The following is an 11,351-nucleotide window of genomic DNA, read 5'->3' as shown; positions in this document are numbered from 1 at the left end:
AATTTTTATATGAAAACCTTCTTTTGCCCATATCTCCTTAAATATGCGTCCTAGAGCGAAAAGGACTTTAATTCGTGACCACCCTCAAACAATTGAAAAATCCACCCAAAACCTAAAAAAATTGAAATTTTTTATATGAAAAATTTCTTGTGCCCATATCTCCTTAAATATGCGTCCTAGAGCGAAAAGGACTTTAATTCGTGACCACCCCCACAAAATTGAAAAATCCACCCAAAACCTAAAAAAATTGAAATTTTTATATGAAAAACTTCTTTTGCCCATATCTCCTTAAATATGCGTCCTAGAGCGAAAAGGACTTTAATTCGTGACCACCCCAAAAAAATTGAAAAATCCACCCAAAACCTAAAAAAATTGAAGTTTTTATATGAAAAACTTCTTTTGCCCATATCTCCTTAAATATGCGTCCTAGAGCGAAAAGGACTTTAATTCGTGACCACCCCCAAAAAATTGAAAAATCCACCCAAAACCTAAAAAAATTTAAATTTTAAATGAAAAACTTCTTTTGCCCATATCTCCTTAAATATGCGTCCTAGAGCGAAAAGGACTTTAATTCGTGACCACCCCCAAAAAATTGAAAAATCCACCCAAAACCTAAAAAAATTGAAATTTTTATATGAAAAACTTCTTTTGCCCATATCTCCTTAAATATGCGTCCTAGAGCGAAAAAGACTTTAATTCGTGACCACCCCCAAAAAATTGAAAAATCCACCCAAAACCTAAAAAAATTGAAATTTTTATATGAAAAACTTCTTTTGCCCATATCTCCTTAAATATGCGTCCTAGAGCGAAAAGGACTTTAATTCGTGACTGTTGGATTTATCCAATTATTGTAGCTGTATATTTCAATAATATTCTTATTTTGTTATTCATAAAATTTCTAGTATCGAACTACTGTAAACCAGTATTATTCATTATATTTGTATTGAACTGCTATAATTTTCACATCTCATTATTAGTTATCTCTGTCATACTCATTTTGAATTTGTTTACGAATTTTGTAATGAATAACATAGAAAATTACCGTTTCAGTTTTTGATCAGGTATAAATTTGAAGCAATAAACGAAACACATTTGATTGTTTGATTTTCTTTGAAGTAAAAGACACGACTTTTTACTTACGCCCTTGAGCAACTCAATTTAGTCATTTGGAAATCCATAAATCGTTCATTTTTTGGCGCCCAACGTGGGGCACGATTCCAAAGTTTATTTCGAAGCGATTTTTAATTATCTGGCTGAAATTCAATTGTGGAGTTACTGCTGATATCACGGATTCATGGTTCAAGTATTCTCGACGAGACGTTTGGAATTTTACACACAAAATTAGTAGCAGCAGTTCAGTTTGGCAAAACTAAATTCATTTTTTTTGTACAAGACACATTTTTGATAAATACACGTACGAAAGGTAAATTAAGATTAACAGCTTGTTCAGAATTGCGGTAGACAAATCATCGTCAAATGTCTTTGTTCCACATTAGTCGCCCATAATATTTGTTATTGTAATCAACCAAACATCAATCTGCATTCTCTTAAATAGATAAGAATTTGAGTATACTCTTAATTGTCACGTCGTGGAGAGAACCGTAGATTCTCTCCAGTGTCACTTGCATTAGATCATAACGGAGAGCAGACTATTGTGAAGTTAACTATGGCAGATTTGGAAGTATTGCTGAAGCAGAGGCAAACAGCCAAAGCTAATATCACTCGTATAAAAAATTTGGTCTCTGAGTCGCTCTCTGCAGCAGAATTGGAATGTAGGCTCGGGCTAGTGGAGGCATACTTCAAGCAAATATTAACCATTCAAAACGAAATAGAGGATAAAAATCCAAAAGATAGTGGAAGGGCGGATCTTGAGGATTTGTGTATAAAAACAAAAATGAAGATTATCGAATTACTTGGTGATAACTACAAAAGAGGTGGTTTTGAATCATCATTTGCTATTCCAATTCCCGCTACGAGTAAGTTGCCTACACTTGATTTACCAAAGTTTGACGGAAAGTATTCCGCGTATAAGAATTTTATATCTTCATTTAAGCAATTCGTCGATAATGATACATCGTTATCGCCAATAGAAAAGTTCAATCATTTGATCCATTGTTTATCGGGACAGGCGTTAGATACTGTTCGAGCATTCCAAATAACAAGCGACAATTACAAAAAGGCGTTGAATAGATTGGAACAACGTTACGATAATACCACGTTAATTTTTCTTGAACATATATCAAACCTTTATGATCTCCCAGATGTTCAAAAACCATCAGCTGTTAAATTGCGTAGTTTGGTTGATAGTGCTTCGGCTATTTACAGTTCGCTTAAGTCATTAGGAAACGAAGAGCAGATATGCCATGCAATGCTTATCCATTTGATATCGACAAAGGTTGATGTAGAAACTAGAATCAAATGGAAAGAAAATCTTGATTTTGATAAGCTGCCCTCATGGGATACTTTTTGTAAAAGTCTGGAACGAAGATGTCAGTTTTTGGAGTCTACAGAGTCTTATATCACAACCTCCAACAACAATAATAATCGCCGGAATGGGTCTAAAGTACAGACTCGATTATCTTTACACACTCAACAAAAGTGTTGTGCGTTATGCAAATGCCTAGATCATTGGATTAGTTCATGTGCCAAATATATAGCAATGGATCACGATTTACGACGAAATACGGTTAAAAAGCTTGGTCTATGCCTTAATTGCCTAGGCGAGGGTCATGTAGTCTCCAAATGTTTATCTAAGGCGACTTGCAAGACATGTCGCAAAACCCATCACACCACTTTACACCGGACAACAATCGTGAGCAACGTAGAAGCACCCTCCACGTCTCAGTCGGGGACAACACCATCTGTGGCTGTTAATACTCATATTCAACCATCAACTAATGTGATTCTGGCAACGGCAGTCGTTCTTGTTCGTGATGGGTCGGGAGAATTCCAATTGTGCCGTGCACTCTTAGACTCAGGTTCCCAAGTGAATCTTATTACTGAAACATTGGCACGGCAACTAAATTTAACAAAGAGGAAGAAGATGATTGATATAGTAGGAGTTGGTGGTGTATCGTCCAAAATGAAGTATGAAGTAGTCACATCGGTTCGTTCGCGCTACAACGAAGAAGAATATGTCATAGATTTGTTAGTTATGAATCGTATAGCTGGTTATCAACCAACTTTGGATATTAATACACGTGGATGGAATTTACCTACTCCAATGGATTTGGCCGACGAACATTTTTACCAATCTCAGAGAATTGACCTATTATTAGGAGCAGAGAGCTTTTTTGAGGTTTTAAGACCAGGGCGAATTAAATTAGGTCTTAGTTTACCCATTTTACAAGAAACTAGCTTTGGTTGGGTAATCTCAGGAAGCTACAGGCCAATAACACAATATGATGGCTCTCGTACAGTTTTACACACTTGCAATGAAAACAATTTTGATGAAAACTTACACATGCAAATGGAGTTTCTATGGTCACTGGAACAGGTGGAATATAAATCACAAAAAAAATATACTGAAGAGCAAGAAGCATGCGAATCGTCATTTCTTAAACATGTAGAGCAATTAGATAATGGTAGAATACAAATAATGCTTCCATTTAAAGAAAGCACTTCGCTTCTTGGATCTTCCTATAACGTCGCTCTGAAAAGGCTCACAAATCTCGAGAAACGTTTAGCACATGATGTGGCATTAAAAGAGCAGTATATAGCATTTATGAGGGAATACGAACAACTTGGTCACATGACACTAGTAGAAAATGTCAATCTTAGTCAACAACAGTTTTTTATACCTCATCACTGTGTAGTAAAACCTTCTAGCACCAGCACAAAATTACGTGTAGTATTTGATGCGTCGGCGAAGACGTCTTCAGGCATATCATTAAACGATGTACTACACGTAGGGCCCACGATACAAGACGAATTATTTTTGCATCTTATACGATTTCGTTTAAATATGTATGCCTTTACAGCGGATATCATTAAAAAGTATAGAATGATTATGGTTCATCCGTCACATAGAAAATTCCAACAAATATTATGGAGAGAACACGAAGATGAACCGATTCGAATTTATCAATTAAATACAATAACATATGGCATGGCTTCTTCGCCATTTCTTGCTATACGAGCACTCCATTATGTCGCTGATAAATACAAAGAAGAGTTTCCCGTTGGAGCTCATATTATTAAAACAAACTTTTATGTTGACGATTTATTGGCAGGAGCTGACGACTATGAAAAGCTCTCCCGTAATATAAATGAAGTAAAGTTTATTCTTCGAAAAACTGGATTCGAATTGGCAAAGATGCAATCTAATCATCCGTCGTTAAAATCCGAAGCATTTGAGATGAAAAATATAAACATAAACGAGCCAAATCTTAATAGTGCACTTGGAATACTGTGGGATTCTAACCAAGATTCAATGCTATTTTCTTTTCAGCCTAAGAAAAGATATGCCGCTGTGACTAAAAGATCAGTTTTGTCTCTAAGTTCATCAATATTTGATCCGATAGGACTCATATGTCCCATTTTAATACAACAAAGAGTCTTGTTGCAAGATTTATGGATACAAAAGATAGATTGGGATTCTCCATTGCCACAAAAGGCTACGATTTCATTTCAAAACTTCGTTAACGATTTGGAAAACCTTCGGTTGCTAAAAATTCCTCGATATGTTTTGGCAAGTTCTCCATCTAGCGTCCAACTTCATGGCTTCTGTGACGCCTCCATAAGAGCTTATGGATGTTGTGTGTACGTCAGAGTTGTCGATACGAATGGAAATACTTATGTTAATCTTTTAACCGCTAAATGCCGCGTAGCACCAACCAAGAAGAGGACCTTACCACAGCTAGAGCTATGCAGTGCTCATTTACTGGCAAAGTTGTACAACAAAATTGTTATCGAATTTCAATTTTACAATTTTTCAACAATTTTATGGAGTGATTCATCTGTGGTTTTGCAATGGCTCCAAATGCATTCATCCACCCTAAACATATTCGTAGGAAATCGGATCTCTGAAATCCAAGAACTAACAACGAATTGTAAATGGAGACATGTTCCTACAAATAGTAATCCTGCTGACATAGTTTCTCGCGGATGTGTAGTATCGGACCTATTAAATTCATCTTGGTTTACAGGTCCTAAATTTCTTGCAAAATCTGAAACTGAATGGCCAGCTGCAACGTTTCTATATAACGACAACAGAACAGAAATTGAATCCGCAATTCGAAAAACTATATTGCCATGCACAAAAATAGAGAATGCAATAATAGATCTTCTTGAGAGAATAAGTTCATATGAAAAGATATTACGTGTCGTTTGCTGGCTACGCCGATTTTGCTTAAAAGAGAAACCTCAAAGTTACGGGCCAATTACAGTAGAAGAACGAAAGCATGGTCTACACGTTATTGTTTGGAATTTACAACAACAACATTTTTTTTATGAATTTCGTTGCATTGATAAGGGAGAAACCATAAAATCTTCGTTAAGAACACTTGGTTTATTTATAGAGAACGTCGGAAATGTACGCCTCATTCGGGTCGGTGGACGACTGCAGCATGCATCCATACCAAACGACAGTAAGCACCCATTCCTGTTACCAAAAAGGTCGAACTTCGTAAATGTACTGGTACACCACATACACGTTAGTAACTATCATGCTGGCCCTAAAGCACTAATAACATTTATACGGCAGTCATTTTGGATAGTAGGTGCTCGAAGCATTGCGCGGAAAATTGTTAATTCATGCCCCAGCTGCATTCGATACAGGCCGAAACTTCTACAACAAATCATGGGAGATCTGCCAAGGGAGCGTGTTACACCTGCTAGGCCTTTTGAGAGATGTGGAGTGGATTTTTGCGGACCTATTAACACATACTTACGAATAAGGGGAAAGCAACCATACAAAACATACATAGCAATTTTTGTTTGCTTTGTTACCAAGGCAGTACATATTGAAACTGTTACGGATCTTTCGACTGAAGCATTTTTTGCTGCCCTTAAAAGATTCATTGGTCGTCGAGGCGTGCCCTCAGATATATTTTGTGACAATGCCACAAATTTCATCGGCAAAAACAATCATTTGAAGGATTTACAAGCAACTTTTGCAAACAAGTTGTTCCAAAATGAAATTATTGATTTTTGTACAAAAAAATTCATAAGATTTAATTTTATTCCCCCTAGAGCTCCCCATTTTGGTGGCATTTGGGAAGCCGCGGTGAAATCGGCAAAAGGGCATCTGTATCGAACTTTGGCTAATGCTATGAAGAACTGACAACGTCTCTTGTAGAAATCGAAGCAATTATGAACTCCAGACCAATTTCTCCATCATCGAACGATCCTAATGATTATGAGGCATTAACACCCGGCCATTTCTTGGTGGGAGGACCATTAAATGCAATTCCAGAACCAGTTATTGATTTTAAAGATATTAGCCATTTACAGAGATGGAAGCGTATATTGGCATCCAAACAACATTTTTGGAAGATATGGTCATCGGAATATTTAAATGAAATGATACAACGAAACCGTTGGCCCACCGAAGCAGAAAATCTCCCACCGAATACATTGGTGTTAATTCACGAAGATAATTTGCCTCCAATGAAATGGATTACAGGGCGAGTTGTCGCTACGTATCCGGGCAAAGATGGAAAGACAAGAGTAGCGGACGTTCAAACGGCGAAAGGACTTTTGCGTCGTCCCATACGCAAGTTAGCAATTCTTGTAAAATCTTGAAAGCAGAGTCTTTCAATGCCCCCGGAATGTTGGATTTATCCAATTATTGTAGCTGTATATTTCAATAATATTCTTATTTTGTTATTCATAAAATTTCTAGTATCGAACTACTGTAAACCAGTATTATTAATTATATTTGTATTGAACTGCTATAATTTTCACATCTCATTATTAGTTATCTCTGTCATACTCATTTTGAATTTGTTTACGAATTTTGTAATGAATAACATAGAAAATTACCGTTTCAGTTTTTGATCAGGTATAAATTTGAAGCAATAAACGAAACACATTTGATTGTTTGATTTTCTTTGAAGTAAAAGACACGACTTTTTACTTACGCCCTTGAGCAACTCAATTTAGTCATTTGGAAATCCATAAATCGTTCAGTGACCACCCCCAAAAAATTGAAAAATCCACCCAAAACCTAAAAAAATTGAAATTTTTATATGAAAAACTTCTTTTGCCCATATCTCCTTAAATATGCGTCCTAGAGCGAAAAGGACTTTAATTCGTGACCACCCCCAAAAAATTGAAAAATCCACCCAAAACCTAAAAAAATTGAAATTTTTATATGGAAAACTTCTTTTGCCCATATCTCCTTAAATATGCGTCCTAGAGCGAAAAGGACTTTAATTCGTGACCACCCCCAAAAAATTGAAAAATCCACCCAAAACCTAAAAAAATTGAAATTTTTATACGAAAAACTTCTTTTGCCCATATCTCCTTAAATATGCGTCCTAGAGCGAAAAGGACTTTAATTCGTGACCACCCCCAAAAAATTGAAAAATCCACCCAAAACCTAAAAAAAAATGAAATTTTTATATGAAAACCTTCTTTTGCCCATATCTCCTTAAATATGCGTCCTAGAGCGAAAAGGACTTTAATTCGTGACCACCCCCAAAAAATTGAAAAATCCACCCAAAACCTAAAAAAATTGAAATTTTTATATGAAAACCTTCTTTTGCCCATATCTCCTTAAATATGCGTCCTAGAGCGAAAAGGACTTTAATTCGTGACCACCCCCAAAAAATTGAAAAATCCACCCAAAACCTAAAAAAATTGAAATTTTTATATGAAAAACTTCTTTTGCCCATATCTCCTTAAATATGCGTCCTAGAGCGAAAAGGACTTTAATTCGTGACCACCCCAAAATATTGAAAAATCCACCCAAAACCTAAAAAAAATTTAAATTTTTATATGAAAAACTTCTTTTGCCCATATCTCCTAAACTAAGCGTCCTAGAGCGAAAAGGACTTTAATTCGTGACCACCCCAAAAAATTGAAAAATCCACCCAAAACCTAAAAAAATTGAAATTTTTATATGAAAAACTTCTTTTGCCCATATCTCCTTAAATATGCGTCCTAGAGCGAAAAGGACTTTAATTCGTGACCACCCCCAAAAAATTGAAAAATCCACCCAAAACCTAAAAAAATTGAAATTTTTATATGAAAAACTTCTTTTGCCCATATCTCCTTAAATATGCGTCCTAGAGCGAAAAGGACTTTAATTCGTGACCACCCCCAAAAAATTGAAAAATCCACCCAAAACCTAAAAAAATTGAAATTTTTATATGAAAAACTTCTTTTGCCCATATCTCCTTAAATATGCGTCCTAGAGCGAAAAGGACTTTAATTCGTGACCACCCCCAAAAAATTGAAAAATCCACCCAAAACCTAAAAAAATTGAAATTTTTATACGAAAACCTTCTTTTGCCCATATCTCCTAAACTAAGCGTCCTAGAGCGAAAAGGACTATAATTCGTGACCACCCCAAAAAATTGACTTTAATTCGTGACCACCCCAAAATATTGAAAAATCCACCCAAAACCTAAAAAAAATTTAAATTTTTATATGAAAAACTTCTTTTGCCCGTATCTCCTAAACTAAGCGTCCTAGAGCGAAAAGGACTTTAATTCGTGACCACCCCAAAAAATTGAAAAATCCACCCAAAACCTAAAAAAATTGAAATTTTTATATGAAAAACTTCTTTTGCCCATATCTCCTTAAATATGCGTCCTATAGCGAAAAGGACTTTAATTCGTGACCACCCCAAAAAAATTGAAAAATCCACCCAAAACCTAAAAAAATTGAAGTTTTTATATGAAAAACTTCTTTTGCCCATATCTCCTTAAATATGCGTCCTAGAGCGAAAAGGACTTTAATTCGTGACCACCCCCAAAAAATTGAAAAATCCACCCAAAACCTAAAAAAATTGAAATTTTAAATGAAAAACTTCTTTTGCCCATATCTCCTTAAATATGCGTCCTAGAGCGAAAAGGACTTTAATTCGTGACCACCCCCAAAAAATTGAAAAATCCACCTAAAACCTAAAAAAATTGAAATTTTTATATGAAAAACTTCTTTTGCCCATATCTCCTTAAATATGCGTCCTAGAGCGAAAAAGACTTTAATTCGTGACCACCCCCAAAAAATTGAAAAATCCACCCAAAACCTAAAAAAATTGAAATTTTTATATGAAAAACTTCTTTTGCCCATATCTCCTTAAATATGCGTCCTAGAGCGAAAAGGACTTTAATTCGTGACCACCCCAAAAAATTGAAAAATCCACCCAAAACCTAAAAAAATTGAAATTTTTATATGAAAAACTTCTTTTGCCCACATCTCCTTAAATATGCGTCCTAGAGCGAAAAGGACTTTAATTCGTGACCACCCCCAAAAAATTGAAAAATCCACCCAAAACCTAAAAAAAATTAAATTTTTATATGAAAACCTTCTTTTGCCCATATCTCCTTAAATATGCGTCCTAGAGCGAAAAGGACTTTAATTCGTGACCACCCCCAAAAAATTGAAAAATCCACCCAAAACCTAAAAAAATTGAAATTTTTATATGAAAACCTTCTTTTGCCCATATCTCCTTAAATATGCGTCCTAGAGCGAAAAGGACTTTAATTCGTGACCACCCTCAAACAATTGAAAAATCCACCCAAAACCTAAAAAAATTGAAATTTTTTATATGAAAAATTTCTTGTGCCCATATCTCCTTAAATATGCGTCCTAGAGCGAAAAGGACTTTAATTCGTGACCACCCCCACAAAATTGAAAAATCCACCCAAAACCTAAAAAAATTGAAATTTTTATATGAAAAACTTCTTTTGCCCATATCTCCTTAAATATGCGTCCTAGAGCGAAAAGGACTTTAATTCGTGACCACCCCAAAAAAATTGAAAAATCCACCCAAAACCTAAAAAAATTGAAGTTTTTATATGAAAAACTTCTTTTGCCCATATCTCCTTAAATATGCGTCCTAGAGCGAAAAGGACTTTAATTCGTGACCACCCCCAAAAAATTGAAAAATCCACCCAAAACCTAAAAAAATTGAAATTTTAAATGAAAAACTTCTTTTGCCCATATCTCCTTAAATATGCGTCCTAGAGCGAAAAGGACTTTAATTCGTGACCACCCCAAAAAATTGAAAAATCCACCCAAAACCTTAAAAAATTGAAATTTTTATATGAAAAACTTCTTTTGCCCACATCTCCTTAAATATGCGTCCTAGAGCGAAAAGGACTTTAATTCGTGACCACCCCCAAAAAATTGAAAAATCCACCCAAAACCTAAAAAAAATTAAATTTTTATATGAAAACCTTCTTTTGCCCATATCTCCTTAAATATGCGTCCTAGAGCGAAAAGGACTTTAATTCGTGACCACCCCCAAAAAATTGAAAAATCCACCCAAAACCTAAAAAAATTGAAATTTTTATATGAAAACCTTCTTTTGCCCATATCTCCTTAAATATGCGTCCTAGAGCGAAAAGGACTTTAATTCGTGACCACCCTCAAACAATTGAAAAATCCACCCAAAACCTAAAAAAATTGAAATTTTTTATATGAAAAATTTCTTGTGCCCATATCTCCTTAAATATGCGTCCTAGAGCGAAAAGGACTTTAATTCGTGACCACCCCCACAAAATTGAAAAATCCACCCAAAACCTAAAAAAATTGAAATTTTTATATGAAAAACTTCTTTTGCCCATATCTCCTTAAATATGCGTCCTAGAGCGAAAAGGACTTTAATTCGTGACCACCCCAAAAAAATTGAAAAATCCACCCAAAACCTAAAAAAATTGAAGTTTTTATATGAAAAACTTCTTTTGCCCATATCTCCTTAAATATGCGTCCTAGAGCGAAAAGGACTTTAATTCGTGACCACCCCCAAAAAATTGAAAAATCCACCCAAAACCTAAAAAAATTGAAATTTTAAATGAAAAACTTCTTTTGCCCATATCTCCTTAAATATGCGTCCTAGAGCGAAAAGGACTTTAATTCGTGACCACCTCCAAAAAATTGAAAAATCCACCCAAAACCTAAAAAAATTGAAATTTTTATATGAAAAACTTCTTTTGCCCATATCTCCTTAAATATGCGTCCTAGAGCGAAAAAGACTTTAATTCGTGACCACCCCCAAAAAATTGAAAAATCCACCCAAAACCTAAAAAAATTGAAATTTTTATATGAAAAACTTCTTTTGCCCATATCTCCTTAAATATGCGTCCTAGAGCGAAAAGGACTTTAATTCGTGACCACCCCCAAAAAATTGAAAAATCCACCCAAAACCTAAAAAAATTGAAATTTTTATATTTTTCTTT

At 35.0% G+C, this 11,351-nt stretch overlaps 1 protein-coding gene across 1 annotated transcript; it reads left to right on the top strand.

Annotated features, from left to right (window-relative positions):
* Positions 1–1,666: 1,666 nt before the first annotated feature.
* LOC142231101 (uncharacterized) lies at positions 1,667–6,283 on the top strand. The gene is made up of 2 exons (XM_075301719.1): positions 1,667–6,123; positions 6,193–6,283. Exons 1-2 carry the CDS (start codon positions 1,667–1,669, stop codon positions 6,281–6,283), a joined length of 4,548 nt encoding a protein of 1,515 aa, XP_075157834.1.
* The last annotated feature ends 5,068 nt before the right edge of the window (positions 6,284–11,351 follow it).

This window comes from Haematobia irritans, chromosome 3, assembly GCF_050003625.1.
Source record: "Haematobia irritans isolate KBUSLIRL chromosome 3, ASM5000362v1, whole genome shotgun sequence".
Lineage (NCBI taxonomy): Eukaryota > Metazoa > Arthropoda > Insecta > Diptera > Muscidae > Haematobia > Haematobia irritans.
The sequence above is the reverse complement of the archived record's forward strand: the minus strand, read 5'-3'. Positions and strand labels throughout refer to the sequence as shown.

Coding starts and splice junctions, on each gene's coding strand:
- LOC142231101 (XM_075301719.1), top strand. CDS start 1,667: ATGGCAGATTTGGAAGTATTGCTGAAGCAGAGGCAAACAGCCAAAGCT. Junction 6,124..6,192: donor CAAGCAACTTTTGCAAACAA/GTTGTTCCAAAA, acceptor TATTCCCCCTAG/AGCTCCCCATTTTGGTGGCA.